Source organism: Carya illinoinensis, chromosome 2, assembly GCF_018687715.1.
Source record: "Carya illinoinensis cultivar Pawnee chromosome 2, C.illinoinensisPawnee_v1, whole genome shotgun sequence".
In the NCBI taxonomy this organism is placed as follows: Eukaryota; Viridiplantae; Streptophyta; class Magnoliopsida; order Fagales; family Juglandaceae; genus Carya; species Carya illinoinensis.
This window is the reverse complement of record NC_056753.1, coordinates 11,412,763-11,439,358: the sequence shown is the minus strand read 5'-3', so window position 1 is coordinate 11,439,358 and position 26,596 is coordinate 11,412,763. Positions and strand designations below refer to the sequence as shown.

At 38.1% G+C, this 26,596-nt stretch overlaps 1 protein-coding gene across 3 annotated transcripts; it reads right to left on the bottom strand.

Annotated features, from left to right (window-relative positions):
* Nucleotides 1-1,783: 1,783 nt before the first annotated feature.
* Nucleotides 1,784-26,596, bottom strand: LOC122300113 (UTP--glucose-1-phosphate uridylyltransferase-like). Of its 3 annotated transcripts, XM_043110526.1 has the most exons (19): nt 25,794-26,595; nt 25,559-25,662; nt 25,359-25,449; nt 15,726-15,786; nt 15,567-15,644; nt 15,420-15,493; nt 6,362-6,434; nt 6,211-6,268; nt 6,068-6,114; nt 5,920-5,985; nt 4,933-4,965; nt 4,048-4,085; nt 3,892-3,967; nt 3,788-3,820; nt 3,619-3,702; nt 3,413-3,511; nt 3,229-3,333; nt 2,311-2,382; nt 1,784-2,169 (listed from the first exon to the last, which is right to left on the bottom strand). In XM_043110526.1, exons 1-19 carry the CDS (start codon nt 26,450-26,452, stop codon nt 2,143-2,145), a joined length of 1,878 nt encoding a protein of 625 aa, XP_042966460.1. In that variant the 5' UTR covers nt 26,453-26,595; the 3' UTR covers nt 1,784-2,142. The 3 variants fall into 3 exon arrangements, 2 of the variants coding, with proteins under 2 accessions (XP_042966460.1, XP_042966461.1); XR_006239910.1 differs by lacking the exons at nt 1,784-2,169; nt 2,311-2,382 and having other exon boundaries at nt 3,413-3,507; nt 25,794-26,596; XM_043110527.1 differs by lacking the exons at nt 1,784-2,169; nt 2,311-2,382; nt 3,229-3,333; ... (3 more) ...; nt 3,892-3,967; nt 4,048-4,085 and adding an exon at nt 4,092-4,770 and having other exon boundaries at nt 25,794-26,596.

The following is a 26,596-nucleotide window of genomic DNA, read 5'->3' as shown; positions in this document are numbered from 1 at the left end:
TAGTTGAGGAAAGAGTTTGGATAGAAGAAATTCCAGATTTTATTGTAAATAGTCTGGAAAAAGATAGAAGGTGTATGTATGAAGATCATATATGAAATAAAAAGGTTTTCTTTCAAAAAAAAAAAAAATTAAATACGCACTTGTTTTAAAAAGAAAGCTACATAATTTTTTGTATCAATATTTTCTTGATCGGTGTTTATATATATGAGAATATCTTCCTACCCGTCAATCTGTTGTCCCTAAACTAACAACCCTCTAATAAAATCTTGCCACGTAGCTCTTCCATTTTACATCCCATATATCTACCTACAGATGACAACTGTGAAGATATTCCTTCCTCCCTTCATGAAAACCCTTCCTCCCTCCCTCTTCCACTGAAGCCCACTTGTAGATTCCTTTTCATGCTCACTCCTCACAATGTTCCCTCCATCGACATCAATGTCTCAGAACGGTATGATTCATACATGAAGCTTCCCCCCTCCCCCACTCTCTCTTGCTCTCTTTTTGTGTTGCTAAAGATATGGTGTGGTTTTGCCAATGGCTGTTGGAGGATGGGAGTCAGATGAAGGAGAACAACTTCATAAATGTGAGTTTCTCAACTGCCTTTTTCTTTGTGGCTTTTTGTAATTGACAGGATTTGTACTTTATTTAAAATTTAGAACGATATTAAAAATCACTAACTAGTTTTGTGCAAGATTTCAAGCTTAACTATCTCTTACTTTCTGATTAATTCCAAAATAGGACACTTGTTATTGAGATTATCAGTCTGATCTGCTTTAAGAAAGGAAAATGAACTGGTCAACAAATTAATCTCTTTCGTTTTTTGTGTAAATTGATTTAGTTTGTGTCAACTTTTTTTTTCATCATGGTTTAGAGCAATTCATAAGGCCTAGCTTTACCTTTTACTTGCAATTGGTTTGGTGCAGGTTCCACCAAGGGGAAGGATGCAACAGGCAGACCCAAAAGTTCAGTGCTATGAGCCCACGACAATGAAATACTTGGGATATTTCCTTGCATTGACACTTTAAGAGGTTAGTGATGTTGTGTGCTTCTCAGGGCTAAGATCATTCGGGTCTGATGCTATGGTGGGCGACAACTATGGTGGGTGATGGAACAAGTTGGGGTAGAAAGATCTTGGTGGGGGCGACGGAGCTTGTTGGTGCAACAGCGTAACCAAGTCCAGCGGTGGTCCGGGTTTTGTGTGGTGACAGTATAGTTCTTCACAAGATAAAGTTCCAATGATTTTCAGTTCTCCATGTTCTCTTCTCAAAAATGACTTTTGTGAGTTTAATCAAATGAGATCAAATTTATTGTTTAGTATAAAATTTCCTGCATGTTTTATTTTCATTGGGAATTGTTAAACGCCCAACACCAATCCAACCATTCCAAAGAGGAACTGTAGATATATATGATAGCCACTCGGTTTATAACTTTAATTGACTTCAAAAAAGCACTTTTTCATTGATACACTTCCTTTAACCGATAATGTCCTATTGGTAAAAGAGTCCTGCTACACTTACTGAAGATTTCACTTACCGAAGATTTGTCCAGAATAGTCACCGAATGCTGCCTTTTTTTTTCCGATTTTTGATTTTTTTTTTCATTCATCTTTTTTATATTCTTATATATTTTTTAAAAAATAAAAAAAAATTCACAAAACCATTAAAAAATATTTACTTAATCACTAAGGATAAAAAAAAACAAAAACAAAAAATAAAAAATCAATTCGGTAAACACTTCGGGACCCAAAGCATTTCTCTTGGTAAAAAGAGGTAGGCAATACTGCTCAAAATCAATTGCTATTGAGGATGGAGTTGCAGTTCCAGCTCCAAAGAGATCAACCTCGCCTTGCAGCACAAAAATGGCTGAAGCCAAATTAGAGTATAGAGTCTAGCGGCATTGGTGAGACCCCGATGAATTATTACTCTACAAGGATTCAAAATTCAAAGAAAATGGAATAACCTTCATGTGGTAATGCCCTTAGAAGGTGCATTGCGTCCTTTGCATCCTGGGGAAAAACTAATGCAATGTGAGCGACTCCAGCTGCAACAAAGGCAGCTATTACCACTCAAAATGAAGATATTCGGCAGCACATTCTATCTACTAATTCCTTGCAGCTTATCCAAATCACTCACTAGAGGCTCATACGTCCATAGGCTCACTGATATCCTGGATGACAAAACAAAACTTTGTTTCATTCAACTAAACTGAACTTATAACAACCAACTACCCCTACCACATCCACAAATTTCGGGTTTTTTTGTTTTCTTCTAAAGAAAACAACTCAAGATGTGTAACATTGGTGATTACCTTATCGTGGAGTACTACTCCATCAGGAATTTCCAGCTTAATACCAGGTTTCGCAATGATAGTTACTCTCCCCTTCAAAAACGAAAGCATTACAGCAGAGGAAAGAAGTTAAAAGGACACTAAAAGATTGACCACAAAAGCATATTATCTCCCTTAAAGCTGTATTACAAATGGTTCGATTATTTGCAAAAGTAAGAAAAGTTCTTAGATATTATTAGTTCACCCCCGTGCAATATTAAAGCATGGACACACAGGACATGTTCTTAGTTTATGACAGAGCCTAAAATATCCGAAGATGTTCTATGCAACCTCAGATGCTTTGAATGTTGATTATGGAATGGAGCAAATGGTTACCGAGCATGAAGGAAACATAAGATATTCTCTTAGTTTATGAGTTGCAACATAAACCTCTTAAAACGTCTAACACAAAAACAGGACTTCTCTAAGACAAAAAGGCAAAATGGAAATTTTCAAGGGCAAAAACAAAATCCAAAAGTAAAACAATAGTGGAATCAGCACCAAATTTTTTTAACAGTATCAGAAAGCAAGACAATGAAAAGCAGTGATTTTGTTTACAAAATCGAAAGACTGGGTATTGAAGTAACCACAGTACTCCCACATAACCCAAAAATGCTTTTTTGATACGTAATATAAATTTCATTAAAAAGGCGCAAAACATGAAGTCCACGGAACAAGATGTTATACCAAATAAACACCCATCTAGGAAAAAAAAAAGGATTCAAGAAAATCATGGACATTAAGCCCATGAAAGTCTATAGAAGCTGTCCATAGGAGGGAGAGTATTTAAAAAGGTCTTGAGATCCTCCATCATCCAAATATTGAACTAAGAAACAATGGACCAAGCAACAACTCACTGAAAGAAGCATTAAAGTGGTCCAGAGGGAACATGTAAAATACCTTGAGAGTTATATCCGTTCCAAACCACACATCACCGTTTACCTTCAAGCTATCCAGCTCAATAATGCTAGGAATGGACCCAAAGCGACTTAGGAAGTCACTTACCTGAGACAGAAGGAAATAATCACACAAAAAATACAAAATGTAAATGCAGACAAAGTACTACCATTAAACAAATTTTCACCTTTCCAAATTCAGGGCCCAAAGAAATTGAAGGATTTACAGGATTTGTTCTCGCTGTATTTCGAACTAAAATGCCATTGCTATAGGTGTACAGATCTGACTGCAGAAATTTCAATATTTTAATAACATTACTAAAAGTATATCCTAATTTTTTGTAAGGATCATAACAAAGATTATAGTTTAGAATTTAGACATCCATTAACCCACCTGGAGAAGAAGTAAATCTGATGTTCCATTGATCGGAAGAAAACGAGTTTGGGGGACATTAACACAAATTGCACGATCAAAGAACTGGGTCAACCAAAAAGTGACAATCAAGTAAAACTCACCATAAAGAAAGTTCAGAGAACATAAGGATTATGGAATAGAAAGATACCCGTATTACTGAACCAGCTGCTGTCTCTCTACCCTGGAAACAACAGAAACTTCATCAATTGCTTGTACTAAATATCCTTCAATCTATGAAAATTACCCTGGTACCTTAGTGATAAAATCATTCTCAAACTTTAGTGAATCAGTATCCAAAAGCCTTTTAGTTGCTTTCAAGTTCACCCACCTGTAGAAAATAACACATTTAGAAGTTAAAGGCATTGGAAGTTTCTGCATGGCAAATACAAAAGGTTTTATTTCACTCACAGGCTTCTTGTATCAATAAGTTTAAACTTGTCCGTCGACTTGAATTCGCCCATCCACAAAATTAAAAGGAGGATTGTTGAGTAGAAGGAACAAAGCATGATGCTAAATCAATACTTTATAATTAAAAAAAAAAATTGAAATACAGAAATGAGAATCCCAGTACAGAAATCCACAATAGGAGTAAATGAGTAATCAATAAACAAGATAGGGACTCCAGACACTTCTTCACCCCAAAAGCCTCTTTGATGTCTCTTCCTCTGCCCACCCTCTGTTTGTTGCCCCCTCTACACGCGCCCCAGAACTGCCCTGCTCACCCTCACTCCACCTCCTTCATCCCCTACTCCCATGCCAAGCGTGCCTCACACCATGCATGTGACCCGCCCCTCTTCAGCAGACATTCCAGCCTCATAGTACATTCTCCAATTTGATCTTTCCATCTGCCTCTCCATAGGTCATGCACTCTATTTTGACTATGGATATGGCCAAATCTGATGTCCCTGCAGGGCTCCAACCACTGGGCACCACCCTTGCTGGTGACAAAAGAGTTCCTCTCCATATCCCCCCCACACCATTCCTTACATCACCATCCTCTCTGTTGTTGTGTCCAAGCATCTCTGATCAAGATGCAGGAGCTTCACAAAGCAGCCTAACGCTAGGAACTGCTTCACAAAGTACCACTTCAAGGGGCCTTCTTCTTGGCAAGTAGGTAAAGAATGCGCTGGACTGGACCACATCATTGTCCATTTCATGAGTGTTTATGTATATTTTATGTTCTTATTAATGTTATATTATGTTTTTAAATAATGTCATATTATCTTCCCTTTAAAAAGGGTTGGAAATCCAAACAATAATACTAGAAGGAAAAATAGGAGTAAAAAAACTTACATGTGGAACAGGTTTCCTTGAAATCTCAGTAAGCTGCATGGTAATAAGAAAAGAAATTAGGGAATTAAAGCTTTTGTCAGAAAACAAATTCCAAGTTAAAGACGCCCGATGGATCTTAAAGTCAAGCCCTTAACCTCATTGCCATTCTTAAGGGAAAAATAAGATATATTCGAGCTAAAGCTCATTAGCAAATATATTTCCAATTATATACAGCATGCATGATTAATTTATCAGGTCCCAATGCGACCCCAATGCCCAATTACTACACCAATACTGGCTATCAGTCAGTACAGTTTGCATCCCAGGTTTTAGACAAGATAAAAGGATGGACTCGTTTTAAATCTGTTTTACCACTTTAGAGTCGGGGACCATCTTCAGATCTATAAAAATGCATGCTTTTGAAATGGCATGGGTTTGAAATGTATGCTTTCATAACTGCTGACAACCAAGATCATATTTAATATCTTGAACCATATGCCCTTGGGCTCATTAGGTTGGAGTTTTGGATATATATCATTCTTACTCTGACAAGTAAGATCATAATTAATGTTTATGCATGCTTCCATTAGAGTGGAGAACATGTGCACATTGCAAGGTTAAGCCTGAAATTTGAGGTTTCATGTGTAGATGGCAAGAACATTTTTTTAGCTTATGATGAATTAAATATTTTGCACTTGAGCTATCCTTTTGCCTTTTTTCAATAAATTCCTCAATTAGCTATCAGAAACAATAAAAAATAAAAATAAAAAAATTATTTAAAAAAAAAAAAACATTGTTGTCCTATGATGAGAGTGGAAAGTGAATCTAATACAAATAGGACTTTCAAATTTAGGGTTATACTTGCACATTGGACTCATGTTTTATGCTGCAAATAGTCTAATAAGCATTAGTCATTTTACTGAAATGAAAAGTTAATGCTAACTTGGTGACCAACTAAATCATTACCAAAAGAAAGCAAGCCACCAAGGCCAGCCAAATAATACCTACCTGGAAATTTTGCTGCTCTGAATTAAGAATACCATTATTCATATTGAATGAGGTGGTCTGTGTGACCTGAAGAAAACGTGAAAACTTAATAAATACAAAAATAAAGATGAGGCAAAGAGGTATAATGAATATGAATACACTTGCATACCTCCATACAATAATCGATCTTGTTTTGAATCAAATGATTTAAAATTTCTAAACTCCACTTAAGTTGCACAATGATCAAAATAAATTTCTAAACAAAAGTCCAAGAAATAATGAATGAGAACTGCATGAAGAAGAAAAGGATACTTGGGTCAATGACAGCAGCAACATTATCTGAGCCAACCACAAGAACATACTCCTTACCCTGGAAAGATTTTTGAAGAAGTCACTTTTATATTATTTTAAAAAAATGAAGAAAAGAAAAAGGAAAGACATGTGAACAATAACATAACTAAACCTGTGATAATAGCACATCAAGGGTTCCACCGTTCATCAAAGAAAGGAACACAGCATCGTGGTCAAAAGGATACCTTCACATGCACAAAATTCGTGGAGTCAATTAAAAGCTTCCTACTAATTGCCGAATGAAACCACATATTTATTTTGATCGGTTTTTTTATTAACCAAATATTACCTGTTGCACAATAAATGAGCATCTCTCTTTCAAAAAAATAATAATAATTAAAAGGAGTTCAGGATTTTGACTGTTCTTTAAATAGGTAATCATAAATTTTACTGATAATTTTAATTGGCATTGCCCAAGTGCACAGGTTATAGACGAGAAATACCGAATTAGATTAGGAGCCAATAAAAGGAAGTTATGTAGACTAAATCGATAAATACATAGCAAATTGCCCCAAGGGAACAAAGTTCTGGAAAAGAAACTTCTGAGACCATCTAATGTCTGCTCACAATCTTCCAAGTTTCCATCGTTCCTTTCATTCTTGATACACCGCAAGACACAAATGGGTGTCATCTTCCATACAGTAGCAATTTGTGTACTTCCATATAATCCTCTCTAGATAGCAATAAGGGCTACTACCTTTCTAGGCATAACCTATGCTACTAATTTTTTGACAGTTACTATTGTATTAAATAATCATTTTTTTGACAAGTAAAATAAATTTTTCTGAATCAAGTACGCATAGCCTAGCTGTAACCTTCCTCAACCCCATACCCTAGCCATAACCCAGCTCAGCCCCACATGGCAAAGTGATAAAGTGTTGGAAATGCATAAGTTGCTTAAGTGAGTGATTTATTTCATCAAAGAATAGCTGAGCACTTAATTATGCACCAAATTCTAGTACTGGATTCCAAATTAATTGATGCTAATATTTTGAACACAAAAGTCCCATTTTGCCTTTAAAATAGTAAATATTTATATTATGATGCAGTGCATTTATGGAAGAAAATGAGAGCAACTTGCTGCAGAGCACGCCTCTAGCGTGAGGCTACGAAAAATGAAAATGAAAAAAGGGGGCTCACAAGCTGGTGCAGAAAGAAAAAGGCGCTGGACCGAAAAGAAATGAATTGACAAAAAGAGAGGGACTTGCTCAAGGGACAACGCACGGCTTGAAGCTACAGACAAAAACAAAGGGAAAGGGCAGAGCACGCCTAAGTGGGCAGGGACAAGATGAAGGAGAGGCCTCGAGCGTGATACTATGGATACGGAAAAGGAAGTGAAGCGCAGGTGCAAAGAGGGAACGAAATGCTGGACGCCAGAAAGGAAAACTACGGAAACGAATTGCGCCTGGAGAAGCAGTGAATCAGCTGCTGCATAGGAGGACGTACGCACGCGGAAGGGGGAAAAATAAAAGGGATTCTCGTAGACGCCCTGGGGTTCTTCTTCTTCGGTTTTTTTTCTTCGTTTTATTTTTCCTCGGTCTTTTTTTTACTTCATTTTCGATAGACTCAAAAATGTTTAGAGAGGACATCCATTCTGAGATGTTAGGCTAAATTTCTAAGCCTAAGTTTTGGGGAGTAACCCAAATTTGAATTAGAGTTGATTTCTCATATTTCATCCATTGATTTCTTTTTCATACTCTATTGTTTTGTGAAACATGTTATATTTGTGAAAGTTTGGAGTTCTTCTTGCTGATCTTGATTTGTTGTTGATGTAAAGCACAACTAATGCTTGATCGTGATATAAGACTCCATAGGTTTTTCATCTTACATTGACCAAACTTGCTTTGCAACTCAGTAGGAAATTTTGGATAAATTATAAACTAGATTAGAATTGTTTTATCTTCCAGTCATCATCTCTTTGAATGAGTAAATGATTGAGTAAAAAGGAATGTGAGAAATACTCAACTTTGATTCATGAATGGGTGAAACCTGAAACTTAGGTGTTTGATAGATTGTTTCTTAGAATTTCCCTTTTGAAATCCCAAGCATTTTCTGGCTTGATTTTTGCCGCATTCTTTTTCTTAGTTTGTTTACCTTATTTTCAAGACTCTTTACAGTTTGCATTTGTAATTAGATTACCCAAATCCTTACATATACTCTATTTTTATACAACCATAAAAAGCCCAAAAAGAATTTACAAAGCATTTTTCAAGGTTGTGTTAACACTCTTTTGTCCCTGTGGAATACAATCTTGGATTTACCCTTGATATAACTTGACACTTTCACATCCGTGGAGGATGTGAAAGTGTCAAGTTATGACAACCTCTCTCCACCTCAGTTATGCCACCCTCCTTGTTGCTGCACCAAGGCGGCAAACAGCGTCCAAAGCTCAGCCCCATAGATGTTTGCACCAAATCGTAAACCACCACCCTCACGGCAGTAACCCAGTGGCAAACCAGGGCAGCACCTCAACCAACCACCACGCAAAACTACATCTGCAGCCACCAGCAACCAAGCGGAATTCCACTGTCACAAGATATAAGCAAATATATAGCCCTTGTTTTATGACACCAAAACGGAGCAATTCCCCCCACCACCCCCACCCCCACCATGAGCCGCAGCTTCACAGTTTTCTTTTACAAGCCTCTAGGACAACCACTAAGAGAGGAAGCTAGCGCACAGCCATCCACCACCAATAAAAGCACGGTAAGCCAACTCCTAAGGTAAACACAACTCCTAAGGGAAACACAACTCCTAAGGCAACCACAACTCCTAGGGCAACTATGATTCCAAGTCACATTCAAACACTCCACTAAACCAACAACACTAGGACTACCACACCCCTTGGACTCTACACCACCCAAACTCTATTTATAGACCCCATATGAGAGCCTACCTACCATTAGATGAGCCCTAAGGATAACCCCTCTAAGGCCATGAAATTCTAATTGTTAATGCCAAAAAATTGCACAAGAAGCCGGAATGGGAGAAAAAATCATTTCCAACCTACTGAGGTAGTCCAAGACTAGATGAGGCGGTTTGAAGCCCACAGTGGCAGTCCGGAGTGGTGGTATGGTGCTCGTATGTATATCCATAGTAGTGAATGGAAAATAAATACAAGAAATATAAATAGAGGTGAAGACACACAAATTTACGTGATTTGGCAAAGGGCCTAAATCAACAAGTCGTTGGGAGGAAAAATCCACTATAATATGGGTGTCTTATAGTCTCATGTTCTCTCATTTCTCTCTGTACAATGAAGGTCAGAGACCTCTTTTCTAGAGAAGACATTCTGGAGCTCTTGTTCTGAGGTTAAAGATGACCTTTGTGTTCTCTTCATCATCGCTTAGCCATCTGCTAGAAGTCCCTTTCATCTGATCTCATCCCTCTTTATTCTGGCTCTTAGGAGCGGTGATGAAGGGATACTTTATGTCTCATCTTGCGTGTCTGACCTGCTTTTCCCCTCCTTTCTCCTTTTTCTCCCTTTTAACCTGACACCTGCCTTCCCCTTGTCTTGTACCCCATGCATATCTCTCCTTTGTCTCACTTTCTGCTCCTCTTTTTCTCTCTCTCTCTCCTAACATTTGCTTTTCCTTATCCCCTCCTTGTCTCTTCCCACTTGCCTCCTAATAGTGGCCCTTTAATGGGTTAGGCCTCGTATGGGCCTATTATTTTTACCCCCTTCACTAATCATCATATCCCCTCCAAGGGCTTAGAATGCATCTTTATACATGAGATTGGACAAGCATACATATAGGATGATTACTTAAATGAAATAATGCATATTTGAGGACTTAGACCCACCATTTTGATGATTTAAACATAGGGGCATATTTTACAAAGAGAGATCATGAGCAATTCGGATGACATGTAGGCATAGGCTTGAACATGGATGGATGCATTAAGGTTCAGATTATATGAACTTGCATTACGTGTTAATAGCATGAATAGTCATAGGTTCACTAGACAAGATTGGGTATGAATTATGATGAAGGATGATGGACTAGATGATTAAAGTGATCAACCAAAAGCCAAAAGTTAAGGGCTAATTGAATGTTTAGAACCCCAATAGGTATTTAGGTAGTCCAACTAGAGAAGTTTTAGTCTTTCAAGTGATGATATACGAGATTATAAATTGACATGATTACATTTTTATTGGATAGGTGATTATTATTGAGCTAATTGATGTTCAGAGTTGCAAGGTAAGTAATATGATCACACCCTTTGTTGTTACGGATGTTTTCTATGTTACGTAAGTAATAAGATCATGCTATTTGGACACACATATTTTACAAAGCTATGTTAGTATTTATGATCATGTTTTTCAAATTGCATATTTTTTAAAAGCAATTATGAATGTATTTTATAAATGAAAAGCTCATTGCTCATGTCACAGTTTTTAAAGAAATATTTTTTTTTTTTTTTTATAAGAGTTTTTAAAGAAATATTATAGGTAAAGCCTATTCTTTGAAGCTCCTTTTTATGTACCCAAGTCATGATAAATTTCTAAATGCCATGATCTTATGCATAAGTTTCATGTTAGTTGTATGACACATGCATCAAGAGATTTTATGAAAGGTCATATTTTATATGAGGAAACGTGTATCACGACATTTTACGAGAAGTTATTATTTCATTTAAAATCTATGATACAATAAGGTATGATAAGGCAATACATGACAAGATAGTATGCATGTATGATTATAATAAGGCATGACTTTTAAGATACGTAATGGTCTATGTTATTGCATTAACAGGATGTATACACCGGCAGTGTACCCAATGTTCTCATTCTTATATACGGATTCCCAACCCGTAGCCACGAGCGGAATCATAAATTTCAAGACTCGCTAGCCCTAACTCACGAGGGTCAACAGTGGGTACTGGCCTATAAGGACAAGTGAAAGACAAGTTACAGAATTTCATGCACAGTTCATTTTCATGTTCGTGTTCATGTTACGAATGTAACTATCAACATGCATGTTTTCCAAGAAACCTTATGTTTATATTATATTTATTGTATGATGTATTGTTTATTGAGTATTCGACCCATTTTTGTATGTTTTAACCTCCCCAAGTGATAATCTATATAAGGATGGAGCTACAAGACAGACTTGGCAAAGGCAAGCGAGTGAGAGGCCTAGATAGTTTATGACGTGCTCAATTTTATAATTTTCAGTTTAATAAGTTATTTTGTTACGCACATGAGACTTGATTGATTTTAATAAGTGCTTCCACAAACTCTCTTTTAAATTTTAAGTATTTTAATAAAGAATGACTTTGTTTATTTTATGGGATCTTTTGTACTTGGCGTTTCGTTAAGAAGAAACAAAATTTTACATTTAAAGGTAAAGTTATTAGCACACCAGTTCTCCTAGATTTCCTAAAAGTGTTGTTATTCTTAACCCTAGAGAGGCGGGATGTTACAAAACTGCAAAATGTGTGGGGAGCGAAAAATCTGGACAAAAGTCAATGCACATAACCCTTTTTCTTGATCTCTCAAACTGTGCGAGCATTAAACTCTTTCTCACTCTCAAACAATTCCAAAACTCAAGTGTAAATTCAAGATAACACCCAAAAAAATAGAGGTCTAGAGGCAACATAACAGAACCAACAATTGTGTAAGATCCTGCACACAATGCTAATTTGTGTAATGTAAAAACTGAAACGAAATGGTGCTTTCTTTTCTCTCGGTTTCCCTTTGTTTTTCACTAGCTCTGTCTGAAATCAAACATCTAGGTTTAAAAAAAGGCCCAAAAATCTCGATATGTAACTGAGGTGATGTAACACAGTGGCAACGTAAACTTCACAAGTAACGTATAAAACAGAGACAATTTATTTAAGTACATGTATGTATTAGACCTGCCCATGATCAGGCAAGCGCAATAGGAATGTCACAAGATTTTTGGAGCTTGATTGATGTTGTTATACATATCAACGGACTTTGGACAAGCACATTAAGAAGAGAAATGCTTTAGCCACAAAAAAATCCTACAAAGATAAACCAACAAACTGACGTGACTGATATTACATGTTAGATTGTAAAGCTATTTTTATTGTAAAATTGATCTAAAGAATTATATGAAACCATGTCAATTTATAGGTTTACTTTTGTGGGATCTCTTTGTAGCTGTAGCACTTTTCTATTTGGAATATCATAGCGGAGACATAGTAACCTAGAACCCATAGGTCTAAGATTATTATAATAATATTTCAGTTTTTAGGATTATAGGAATGAGAGATTCTTAGGGACCATGAGGTAAAATATAGTGGACATGAGGATGGACAAGTGGCATTGAGGAATTAGTGGTGATGTAAGTATGAGATTAAGTTGGACATACTATGAAGGCACGAGTTGGATACCTTCATGAATCGAGTGTAAGGTTAAGGACCCCAAACTTTGGAGAGTTCGATTTTTTTTATTTGTATGACGTTATTATTTTATGTGGAGTTAGGTTAGAAATTTGGGTGAAATTATTATTAGGCTTTTAATAGAACTCTTTGTTGAGATTTACATTTTAGGCTTGAATTGGACCCCAGCGTGTATGATGATCGATACTATGTGCGCAAACGAGTATGCCTAAAGGATTAGGAGGTATGTGAGGCACCAAACTAAAATACTGAAGAATTATAATCTCGAAATATTAGATTTGACTAAATGGTCGAGGATTTAGAATATAAACATGGAAAGGATGTAACAGATAAGCATCTAGGTTGTTTGAGGTACAAATAAATTTTGAGGATGAAATTTTTATGAGGGGAGCTTGTAACAACCCGATCCAACTTCATTGGGGATTTAATAAAGATAATTTTATTATTTATGCATCATAATATGTTTTCATTTATGATTAAGATAAGCTATGTAATTGTGCGTGCCACATGCATTACGGTAAGAAAGATAAAAGACAAGTTATGGAAGAAGATTTAAGAATGGCCATAAGAGATGTATGGTACCAATGCAGTTATAGGTAGATGTGCAAGTCATGGACCTAAGCATGGTCTACCATAGTATGTTATGATAAGTTAAGCGGTTCTCCTTGTGGCCACAGGCAATGGAACCAGTGCACAACCCTGCACACGGGGTTAAGGCATGCTAGCCATTAAAGAAAGGAAGATACAGGTTTAATAAGTTATGCTAGTACATGTTTATGTTTTTTTTTATTGGTATGTTACACGTTTATGTTGGTATAAGTAGAAGTATTAAGTACGCACATATTCAAGAAAGCCCTATGTTTATAATGATTGATGTATGATATACTACTTATCAAGTATTCGACTCATTTTTTTATGTTTTTATTGCTTCAACCACCCCTAGTGAAGATCTTTATAGTGATGGAGCTGCAAAACGGGACTTGGCCTAGGGAGGTGTGGGAGAGGCCTAAATCATATACATAGGTTTTAAGTTATGATTTCTATAATACAAAGTTTGAGAAATTTTAGTAAGTGCTTCCGCATGCTCTCTTTTATATTTTTAGTATTTTAATAACAAACGCCTTTATTTAGTATATAGAATCTTTTGTATCTAGTGCTTCATTAAGAAGAAAATTTTAAAGGCAAGTTTAGTAGCACACCAATCCCTCAAATTTCTAAAAATGCCGCTATTATTAACCCTAGGGGGACGGGGTATTACATAAAGGAATGCCATTATTTTCTAATGCAATGGAAATTGGTTTTGTTCTACCAAATTCTAAGCCCTCATTTGGTTACATAAATGAGATGATGAGATGAGAAATTAGTGAATAGTAATGAGATAATTTGTGAATATTAATGAAATGGTTTTAGTTAAGATTTTTATGGGGTTTTGGAAAGGAGAGAGAGAAAGTTGAATAAAAAAATTATAAAGTTAAAAGAATATTAGAATATTATTTTTTAATATTATTTTTATTTTGGAATTTGAAAATTTTGAATTGTCTTTTATATTTTGTTTGGCAGTTAGGGAAAGTTGTAATGATTGGACGAAAAAGTTGAAAATTTGAAAATAAAACATGTTTGTATTTTAATGGTGTTTGGATGTTGAGATGAGATGAGATGAGATAAGATAGGATGGGATGAGATAATTTCAAAAGTTTGTGAAACCAAACTAGGCCTAAATGCCAAGAACCTTTCTTCTTTTGATAAGTAAATAAGTGAAAAGAAGTATAAAATCTTTTTAATTAGTTAATACCAAGAACCTTTCTTTCCTAAGTAATGTGGGAACCCATTCACCAAGTTTGCATCTCCCCATTCTCATGCCTAACTCCTCATCAGATCGTACCGTCATTACATGGCTCAAGTCCTACACTTCTAATTGTGATTTGACTTTGATACCATTTGTGACAATCCAAAGAAAGCCCAAACTATATTTGAGCTTATTCTCCAAAAGGGTCAGTACAAGTTACACTTGGAACTTTCTAGAATCAGTATAACCTAGCCAATAATCCACAATGTGCGGGCTTACATTTTTTTAATTTTAATTTATTATTTTTTATCAAATGGAAAATTATGGTTTTGAGATCTTTAAATAGTCATACTATAATAGTTCTATCCTTCATTTCCATAAAAACTTTCTAAGGCTTCCTATAATTCATTTACCTAAAAACAATCACATCGTAATTAATTTTTCTTGTAATTGTTAATACTAGACATTGACTAAAGTCTAAAATTATAAAACACACTTTTATAAACTAAAATCATAGGGAAAGTAATGAATGGATTTTAGCACTGTTAACCACAAAACAAAACCAAAAAAAAAAAAAACCCACAAAACAGTGTTAATTATATACAGAAATATGTTAGAAATAAAATGATATAATAAATTACCGTTGCTAAATATTTGAGGAAATGGATTAAAAGTTCAGATAGATCGTAAGAGATTCTTTTTTCCCTTTTTTTTTTTTTTTTTTTTTGGGTTCAACCCAAACTAAAACAGATTCACCTTTATAGGCATGGAGATAGTGATTCCAATGAAACTCCAACTGTAAGCTTGACTTAGCCCTTTTGGAGCATAAACCTATATCTAACTTGGGCATTTCTTGATTGTTACATAACAAGCATTCAACATATATTAATTAATCAATTTATCATGTTTTCAAGATAAAAGAACATTAATATTTTTTTGATTGGTAGAAAAGACAATTAATATGATTGTATACTGCATAAGAAGAGGGATAACAATGGAAATGATGACGTACGATTCATTCTCACTAGTCTGTCCATCGAATGATTTCAGCATCACAATGTTTGACTTGGGATATTTCTCCAAAGCCTAAATTACAAGGGGTTCCAATGAGTAGATTCTAGTAATATCCACAAACATAGGAATGAAAAACAAAACTTACCTTCACCGTATCGTCATTTGTTTTGATTGTGTTCATAAGAAGCAAAGGAATATTGCATCCATAATTGGAGTTGAGAGACTACAAACAATTAAAACATGAGGATATGTTCAAGCCACAACAAAAGATGAGGCAAAAGGAGCCAAACACTGAGTCACTGACCTCAATGCTATTAACAATCATGTCCAGAAGTGTCATCCCATGACAAACTTCAACTGCAGACCTACGTAAAAAACATGACAATGATAGGAAATTTATAAATTCAACAGAGGACTCGCAAAGAATGATTTCATGGAAAAGCTACAACAAAACCATAAATAAGGCACATTAAGTCCGCAGGCACAAATAAACCTCCACTTTTGAAATGCTATTAACTATGTGCATCATGTTTTAGGGGAAAAAAAAGGTCGGCATGCTCTATGAATATACAGACAAGCTACAAGCATAGCCTACTAAAGATGTTGTCCTACTTTAATTTATAACACATTTGCCAATTATCATAATAATTACTGCAATTCTGCAATGATTCAAGCCCATATCTGTATTTTAGGTAAAGATTTTAAGTTCTCCACAAAATTCAAGCATACTTCATTAGAGAACTTTATGATCTTGAAAAACTAGAAAAATATTGGAAGATGCTGGATTGTGTTATTCTATGGTCTTGAAAAACTAGAAAAATATTGGAAGATGCTGGATTGTGTTATTCTATGGTCATGTGGTTATATAATTGAGGTATAAGTTATAGATAAAACAAAATTAAAGACCGTAATGTTGGTTTCTTTAAATGCATCTCTCTTGATAGGTTGGGTAAAGACAGATGGCAGATCTAGTAAACATCACAATGAAATTTCAGGGATGACAAAAAGACTAACTGAAAGTAAAGAAAAAATATACATGACAAAAAGCTTTTTCTTTCCCATCACTTCAAAAGCTTCCTATTTCATGGCGATTCCTTTTCTTTTTCGCATTCTGGATCCATTCTTCTTTTAGTTTCTGTATTAGTCTTCTCCTTCTCTTCTATAATATCTTGCCGTTAGGGGTTGATGGAGTGTAGTGTTCAGATTGCAGCAAAGCTGTTTGTGATCAGACGTAGGGAGGGGAATCTTTTTTGTGTTGTTGGGAAATGTAGAAACTTCACAAAGGCTCTTTACATCAGTAGAGAGGGGTGGTTTGGTTGGCCAAGGCAGTTGAGGATTGTTTGAAGTTCTTGAGTAATAGGGCTCCGTATCAGACAAAAAGGGAAGGAAAAAGAGTTTTCCTGTAACAACTCTGTAAAAATTCGTACGGTAGATTTGTGAGACTAGCAGAGCTGGGCATGGGCAAAGGTAAGGGTATCATTGTTATACCTGAAGGAAGAAACTGAAGTGGGTGGGAAGGTTTTGTGAGGAAGGTGAGAGATTTTGTCGGTTCAAGTTCCCCTGTTTCTGTCTCTGAAAACAGAGGTGGCTTCTCCTATGGTGTTGATAATAAGGATTTTAAAGGAAAAGAAGCGAGAAAACTTCATTTCCATAATGGAGCTTCCTCCTCTCACAAAGCATCTTTCAAGTCTGCTATGTTGGGACCAGTGAATGATATTCCTGGTTCTAGCAAAGCTTCTAGGAAAATTCCTTCCAAGCATTCCAAGGCAGAGTCGACTGCTAGGTATAAGCAGGTTAGACCGATGGGTTTGAAAAACAGGATGCTTCTTATTGCTGGGGCGGACGGTTGGCATTCTCAGAAATTGCAGAAACTAGGAGAAGTCGAAGGGTCTTTATGGCACGTTCAGGCAGAACTTCAGGGGTGGAAGGAGAGGCTGGACTCTTTGATGAAGATTGTTGATGATGGACTGGGCCTAATTTCGGGCTTAGGATTTATTTCCAGAGACATGCAAAGAGCTTCAGTTGTGCAGAAGGGGGGATGGACTGGGCCTACGTCTTCTAAACCCAACAAAGAAGATGGGCCAGATAGAGGCCCACCTATGAGGTCTGCTATTAGGAATTTTTTCACGGTGGGCTTCAGAGCAGAGAAAACCCAAGAAAGGTGATGTTCCAGCCCATCACTACGGCGGCCCCGACGGTGGCTCCGTCTTCATAGAGAGAGTCGACAGCGACGGGTGAACCTTCTGGGGGTGTTCCGGCAGTGAGTTTTGATACGGTTCAATTGGCAAAAGGGATTTCTCAAATAGCATCTTCTTCTAAGAAGCAGGCCACTCTTGTGGCGGCACCAACAAAGGTCATTTCTACGCAGAAGAGGTCGATGGTTGAAGGCGACCCTCCCAGTAGCAATAAGATGGCAGACTCGTCTCAGGCTTCTCCTCAAGCTGACTCCGATCCTCCTAAGGTTCAGTCTTGTGGTTTTGTTAGATCTAAAAACATTATGGCGTTGGAGGAAGAGCAAGTATCTCAGGAAGATGTGTCTGAAACTGTAGACACATCAGGGGGCATTTCAGGCTCGAGTTCTTTTTTGTCTGAAAAGAATGTGGGTGGGGAAGAAGATGACTGCTGCGAGGGTTTGATGAGCGATGCTGTTAAAGCTGTTGACGTTGACAGTGAGGGAGAAATAGGGCCCGAGCAGACAATTTCACAGGTTCCTTGTTCTAAGAGTTTTAATTCTGATTTGCAATTGGTGATAAGTGGAGGAGAAGGTTTTGTATCAGGCTAATCTGGTGAATTTTTGGATTCTGACGAAGACTTTGATCCTGTTCCTTTATGTTCTTTTAATCCAGGAATGGATTGGTCTAATAATTCTTCTGATTGGGTCTTGAGGAAGGTGGAAGAACTTAGTAGTTTTCTTCGTATCTCTTACGCGGGTTATGAAGAGCAATTCAGAGCTCTTATCACTACTATTGAGGCTGGGCATCCTGCTATGGCTAGATCTGCAGCTAAAAAGGAAAGGGAGCTTAAAAGACTGGAATGCTCGATTAATTATAATTCCAAGGGTGGGAGTGCCTTTAGAGATAAAGGCAATGTGAGGGCTGTCAAAGGTAACCAATGAAACATAAGATTATTTCTTGGAATATTCGGGGGCTGAATGACTATAGAAAGCGTCTACATGTTAAAAATATGTTAAGACGAAACTAAATTAAAGGATGTTTGCCAATTGGTGGTGCAAAATTTATGGAATTGTAATTATGTGGGCTGGGTTGAGTTAGTCTCTAATGGAGCTTCAGGAGGCATCATTGTTATGTGGGATAGGAGGGTTGTGGAAGTTGTTGATCACTATGTGGGAGAATTCTTGGTGGCTTGTCACTTTAAGAATGAAGATGATGGTGTCGAATGGGCTTTTGCTGGTGTTTACGGGCCAAATTCAGATTCTAGTAGGAGTCTATTGTAGGAAGAAATCACGGGTCTTTGCAGTTGGTGGGATCTTCCATGGTGTTTTGGAGGGAATTTTAATATTACTCGTTTTCCTTGTGAGCGTATTGGAGACTCGGTTATTTCTAAAGCTATGCCTGATTTTTCAGAACTTATTTCTGAGCTGCAGTTGATTGATTTGCCTATGGCGGGAGGAGACTACACATGGTCAAATGGGAGTGCTTGGTCCCGTATTGACAGATTCTTGGTTTCAGCATCTTGGGAAGCTATTTTTCTGAAGTTAAATCAGAAAAGATTGCAGTGAGTAGTTTCTGACCATTATCCTATTCTATTGGACTGTGGGGGCATTGTTAGTAGTAAAAGATACTCAAATTTGAAAATATGCGGTTGAATGAGGAAAGCTTCGTTGAAAGAGTAAGAAGGTGGTGGGCCTCTTATCATTTTAATGGCACTCCTAGTTTCATCTTGGCAGAAAAATTTAAGGAACTCAAAAAAGATTTGAAGAAATGGAATGTGGAGACTTTTGGCAATGTTAAAAACAATAGATCTCGTGGAGGCAGAAGTCTAGAGCCTTATGGCTGAAGGAAGGTGACCGTAGCACTAAGTTTTTCCACAGGGTTGCCAATTCTCACAGGCGATCCAACAACATCGATATGCTAAAGATTGATGGGTCAGAGTGCAGGGATGTGCAAGCGATTTAACAATCACGTGGTTAGTTTTTATGAACAGCTTCTTACTGAGCAGGTTGGGGTGGAGGCCTAAGCTAGAGGGGTTGGCTTTCGAGTCCATTGGACCTTCGGACTCTAATCGTTTGGAGAGGCCGTTTGAAGAGGCAGAGGTGATAGAAGTGGTACGGAAAATGGCGAAAGACAAGGCTCCGGGTCCAGATGGGTACTCGATGGGTTTTTTCCAAACTTGTTGGGAGATCCTAAGGGAGGACTTAATGGAGGTGCTGAAGGAGTTTTATTCGTTTGGAAAGTTTGAGAAAAGCTTAAATGCCACATTTATAGCCTTAATACCAAAAAGGGCGGGAGCGGAGGACATACAAGAGTTTCGCCCCATTAGCTTAGTCAATGGGGTCTATAAGATCTTATCCAAGGTACTGGCAAATCGCCTTAGTCAGATCGTTGGAAAGATTATTTCAAAGCCTCAAAATGCATTTGTAAAGGATAGACAGATCCTAGATGCAGTGCTCATCGCCAATGAATGCTTGGACAGTAGATTAAAAGCGGGTCATCCAGGGATTATATGTAAGCTAGACATGGAGAAGGCGTATGATCATGTTAATTGGGACTTTCTAATTGACATTTTGGGGAAGTGTGGTTTTGGGGAGAGATGGCGTACTTGGATCCGATGGTGCATTTCTACGGCGAAATTCTCAGTCTTAGTCAATGGAAGCCCTACAGGTTTTTTCAATAGCACTCGGGGACTAAGACAGGGAGATCCGTTGTCACCATTACTCTTTGTCATTGTAATGGAGGCTTTGAGCAGAATGATCTCAGTCCTGGTTGCAAATGGGCATATGACTGGTTACTTGATTGGAACCCCAGGAGGGGGTAGTATTAACATTTCCCATTTGTTGTTTGCAGATGACACACTAATTTTTTGTGAGGCGAACCAACTCCAAGTTAGAGTTCTGAAGGCACTCCTACTGTGCTTTGAGGTAGCTTCAGGCTTGAAGGTGAATCTGGACAAATCAGAGATGGTGCCTGTTGGTGGTGTACAGCGTCTAAGACACTTGGCGAATACTTTGGGGTGTAAGACTGCTACACTCCCCATGACATATCTAGGCCTTCCGTTGGGGGCCCCCTCGAGAGCAGTGGCGTTATGGGATACAGTGATTGAGAGAGTAGAGCGACGTTTAGCAGGTTGGAAGAGAATGTACTTATCAAAAGGGGGTCGGGTTACGCTTATAAAGAGTACGCTATCTAACCTCCCAACATATTTTCTATCCCTGTTCCCTCTTCCATCAAGGGTGGCACTTCGAATTGAGAAACTACAACGGGACTTCTTGTGGGGCCGAATAGGTGAGGAGTTTAAGTTTCATCTAGTCAGGTGGGAACAGGTTTGTAAGCCCATCTCAAGTGGGGGGTTGGGCATTAGAAAGCTGAGAATTTTTAATCAGGCTCTACTTGGAAAGTGGTTGTGGAGATACCACAGAGAACCAGAAGCTCTCTGGAAGTTGGTGATCGAAAATAAGTATGGAGAATTATGGGGTGGTTGGTGTTCTAAGGAAGTGCGAGGGGCTCATGGTGCGGGTTTGTGGAAACATATCAGACAGGGATGGGAGGTTTTCTCTCACTATACGAGGCTTCGCTTAGGAGAGGGGAACAGGATCAAATTTTGGTATGACACTTGGTGTGGTAATTGCGCGCTTAAGGTTTTATTTCCGACACTATTTTTGGTTGCAAGCGACAAAGAAAAATCAGTGGCGGAAGTCATGGTGGTGATGGGGGAGCAAATTCAGTGGAGTATCAGTTTTAGCAGGGCTGCCCAAGATTGGGAAGTGGATACTTTTGAAGCCTTTTTCAGCCTTTTGTACTCAACCAAACCAAGTGCGCAGCTTCTAGATTCGTTGTGGTGGGTACCGTCGGGAAAAGGTATGTTTTCAGTCCGTGTTTTCTATAAGGCTCTAACACAAGGGCAACCCTCACAGTTTCCTTGGAAAAAGCTTTGGAGACACAAGGCGCCTCTCAAAGCGGCATTCTTTGTGTGGTCCGCTTCATTGGGCAAGATCCTCACAACGGATAACTTGAGAAAACGAAGGGTGATCATTGCAGATTGGTGTTGTATGTGCAAGAAGGGGGGAGAATCTGTTGACCATCTTTTATTACACTGTGAGGTAGCTCGAGGGCTATGGAACGAGGTTTTCTGTAGATTAGACTTGGGTTGGGTTATGCCGGAATCAGTTGTGGCGGTTCTTACTAGCTGGACAGGTTTAAGGGGCAACACCCAGATTAAGGCAATTTGGAAGATGATCCCGATATGCATTATGTGGTGTGTGTGGCAAGAACGCAATGAGCGGACATTCGAAGACAAAGAGAGATCAAGGGAGGAGCTGAAAGTCTTCTTTTTTAGAACTCTCTGTACTTGGGCTATTGCTGTTAGTTTTAATGGCCAGAATTTACATGAGTTTCTTACTTCTTTTGATCCTACGTAGTGTAGGACATTCTTTGTACTGAACGTGGCATTTTGCCTATTCTTTTGAATATATCTTCTTACTTTTCTCAAAAAAAAAAACAATAGACTTCTCCTTATGGATCAGCTGAACAGTTTGGAGGATAAGGAGTTGAGGGGTACAATTTCTAGTGAAGAAAAGGAATTGAAGAAACGGGTGATGGCAGATATTGACAAATTTAGGCTTATGGAAGAAATTTCTGGGAGGCAAAAATCTAGAATTTTATGGCTTAAGGAGATAAAAATACAAAATTCTTCCATAAAATGGCAAATTCTCACCGTAGAAATAACGCCATTGCTTCATGTAGGTGACGATGTAATTTGTGACAAAGAGAAGATTGAAGATCATATTCTGAATTTCTATAAGAAACTTTTTCGGGAAGAATTTTAATGGAGGCCCAAGTTAGATGGGCTGGTCTTTGACTCTATCGATCATCCTACTGCAGTTTGGCTTGAGAGGCCTTTTGAGGAAGATGAAGTTCTTGACATAGTTAGGGGCATGTCTAAGGACAAGGCTCCAGGTCCTAATGTTTTTTCCATGGCATTTTTCCAAGCTTGTTGGGATATTGTAAAGGACAACATTATGAAAGTTTTTGATGAATTTTACTTCTAAAGGAAATTTGGAAAGAGTTTTAATACAACCTTTATAGCTCTTATTCCTAAAAAGGCGGGTGCTGTAGAAATGAGGGATTTTCGCCCTATTAGCTTGGTTAATGGAATTTATAAGATCATCTCAAAGGTGTTAGGTAACCACCTTTGTGTGGTTATGGATAAGATTATAACAAAGTCTCAAAATGCATTCGTAAAAGGAAGACAAATCCTTGACTTGATAGTAATTGCTCGTGAGTGTTTGGAAAGTAGAAAAAGAATGGGATAATCTGGAATTTTAGTCAAATTGGACATGGAAAAGGCTTTTGACCATGTCAATTGGGATTTTCTGCTTTACTTGCTTGGGAGATTTGGATTTGGGGAGAAGTGGTGCTCATGGATAAGATGTTTTATTTCGACGGCCAAGTTCTCTATTTTGGTGAATGGTTCTCCGGCTGGTTTTTTCAACAGCTCCTGTGGTTTAAGGCAAGGAGACCCTTTATCTCCTTTCCTTTTTGTCTTAGTTATGGATGCTTTGAGCCGTATGATTGATGTGGCTGTTGTAGGAGGTTTTCTGTTGGGCTTCAAGGTGGGAGATGTTTCTAGAGGCTGCATCACGGTTTCTCATCTTCTCTTTGCGAACGATACCTTAATTTTCAGTGATGCTAACCAAGATCATCTTCGAGCTTTAAGAGCTTTATTGTTATGTTTTGAAGCTGTCTCCGGGCTTAGAATCAATTTAATTAAGTCTGAAATCGTCCCTGTGGGTTCCAGAAATATTCATGATTTGGCCAATATTCTAGGTTGTAAGGTATCTTCTTTACCTATGAAATATCTTGGGTTACCTTTGGGGGCTCCTCACAAATCTGTGTCTATTTGGAATGGGGTAATTGAGAAGATCAAGAGGAGACTAGCTGGTTGGAAAAAGATTTATTTGTACAAAGGGAGCAAAGTTACATTGATTAACAGCACATTGTCTAATTTACACACTTATTACCTCACTCTTTTCCCTATTCCAGCAGGGGTGGTAAAAAAAATTGAGAGGATTTTTAGAAATTTTTTATGGGATGGTATTGGGGAGGAACGTAAATATCATTTGATGAGTTGGAATAAGGTATGTACTCCGGTGTCTTGTGGAGGTTTGGGCGTGCAGAACTTAAAGCTTTTCAATAAAGCTCTACTTGGGAAGTGGCTTTGAAGGTACAACAATGAGAGAAATGCATTGTGGAGACAGATTGAAGATGCTAAATATGGAAGGATGTGAGGGAATTGGTGTACTAACGAAATAAAAGGGGCATTTGGGGTGGGATTATGGAAGCCTATTCAATTGGGATGGGGAGATTTTGTCAAAAACATTAACTTCAAAGTGGGATCCAGGACTAATATTATCTTTTGGCATGATGTTTGGTGTGGTGATTTAGCTCTTAAATTAGCATTTCCCAGACTTTTCAGGATTGCTAAAAACAAAGGAGCTGCTGTGGATGATTCTTATTTGTTTTCAAACAATATGTTGAATTGGAATGTAGAATTTAATAGAGATTTACAGGATTGGAAAGTGAGTGAAGCTGCTGATTTCTATGTAAAGCTCTATGCTTCGAAGATTGATCAGTCTAGGGAGGATAGGATGCAATGGGTTCATGATAACAAGTCCAGATTCTCTGTGAAATCCTTTTATAAGGTGTTAAATAGTCATGGTAACATAACATATCCCTGGAAATGCATTTGGAAAGCTAGAGTGCCCAGCAAAGTTGCATTTTTTGGCTGGTTGGTGTCGCTGGAGAAAGTTTTAACCACTGACAATTTGAGGAAAAGGGCTTTATATGTGATGGATAGGTGTTTCATGTGTAAAAAAAATGGTGAATCTGTTAACCACTTATTTCTTCATTGCGAGATGGTGGCTGCCTTGTGGAATGAGTTATTTGCAGGGGTAGGCATTGCTTGGGTGATGCCTTTTCAGGTGGTGGATTTCTTGGCTAGCTAGCAAGGTGCAGAGGGATGTAGTGGCAGTATAGCTGAATGGAGGATGATTCCTTTGTGTTTGTTTTGGTGTTTATGGCTTGAGAGAAATGGGAGGTGCTTCAATGATTGTGAACGCACAATGAGTAGGGATTTTTTCTTTAGCACTTTAAATTTTTGGGTGCACAATCTTGTGAGGGGTTTGAATTTTGTAATGCCTTATTTAAGTTCTTTTTCGTTTTAGCTTGTATTTAGGTGTATTCTCTTGTATAGGCTATGCCTATTTCCTTTGAATAAAATCTCTTATTACCTATCAAAAAAATATATATACATAAAATGCAATAATAATGCTAAGAACTTTTTCTCATACAGAACCCTTGACCATTCAATTTAGAGATAAATACTTTAAAGGAAAAAGATGGACATATAGAGTCAAGGAAGGATGCGACTTGTCAATAACCAATCATTCACGTGGCCATACAACACGATGAATGAATCAACACAATAACTTCTCCTGGTTTCAACTTCAAGATATGCAATTGTAATGTTTAAAAACTATAAAAGATGACCAACCCATTCCATAATTTTTAAGTCCACGGGGGAAACCCTCAACATATGCAATTCTAATTATATTGGCAAGAATTCATATCAATAAGAAAGCCTGCCACACAACTGAATGGACTACTGTGATTGAATCTTTGTCCATTCATTAGAGGAGTCCACCTCATCAAAGATAAGGATATCAAAGCATCAAATGTTTCATTAAGTAATATGGTCTTACTTAGGGCCATCAAAACCCATCTCGGTACCCAAAGCTCCATTGAACTTCAACACAACAAGTTTATCCAAGAGCTCCTTAATTTCATCTCTATCTACATAGACAAAATAATTTCGTTAAAAGGTATACTGAGCAGCTGAGCTCATTAGCTTTTACATGGACTACAAATAACTAGAAAAATGACACATGCACGAAGGCATTACCTTTGGAAATCGGAGCCAGGCTCTCCCAAGGAACAACTAGCACTTCATCCCTAGCAAATTCGACATTCCCGCTCTTGCCCTCCTCAATGCGTTTCACTGCCTCACTGTCAGAGCCACAATTTCGGAACCCACACAAACCAAGAAACTCATAATTTGTTTTAAAAAGTGCAACATAAAAAGAGTGGGATTAAAAGAACTTAAAACACGAACTAATTATGATAAGATTTATCTATACCCGTTTTCCTTCTTGGAAGGATGATCAGCCCTAGTAGAATCTTCTTTTGGCGTGCTGCCTAACCTCTTCTGCTCCAACAGAAAAGTCTTGGTGATCAAATTACAGAACAAATACACAAACTGCACGGAATCATTGGCAGGAACCGGGTAGGCGATACGCTTATAAATATCAAGCGGCATGGTGGAGTCCACGAGAGCCACGACCGGAATCTGCAGCTTATCGGCCTCCAAGACCACCGAAGATTTCCTCTCGGTATCGAGGATGACAACGCAATCAGGAGGCTGCGGAGGCGCGAAGCAGAGCTTCTTGTTGCGAGAGCGGAACTTCTTGGGGCTGCGACTGTTCGTGAGGAACCCACCAGTTCTCCAGAGCGAGTTCTGGTTGGGGTTGTAGAGCTCGATCTTCTTGGTCATCTGGTCGAAGATCTCGTCGAACAGCGGGTTGGTGTTCACGAACATGAAACGGGCCTTCTGACGGGCTAGGGAGCCGATGAAGGCGCAGGCGTTGCGGAGGGAGATCAGGGTTTTGTCGGAGTCGATGATAGCCATGCCGTTGCGGATGCCGTAAGTGTAGGCCTTGAAGTGGTCGACGGCAACGCGCCGACCCATGTGAGCGTTCGTGCTCAAAAGCTTCTGGATCACAACAGAGTGGATTGTCATTGCTCACTCAGATTATCACATCGGAGTGGAGAGTGCAGGGGTTTAGGGTTTATGGCCGCAAACGTTAACTCTGGAAATGGAAACCGGAGAAGAAGATACTTGGCAACGACCCGCGAATCCTCACGGGTTAACCGCACCCGAAAT

Excerpts from the sequence above, each read along its gene's own strand:
- LOC122300113 (XM_043110526.1), bottom strand. The coding sequence starts at position 26,452 with ATGACAATCCACTCTGTTGTGATCCAGAAGCTTTTGAGCACGAACGCT. Across the intron at positions 3,334-3,412 it reads TGGGCCCTGAATTTGGAAAG|GTAAGTGACTTCCTAAGTCG; the intron begins GTGAAAATTTGT and ends CTTCTGTCTCAG. Across the intron at positions 2,383-3,228 it reads GAACGGATATAACTCTCAAG|GGGAGAGTAACTATCATTGC; the intron begins GTATTTTACATG and ends TCGTTTTTGAAG.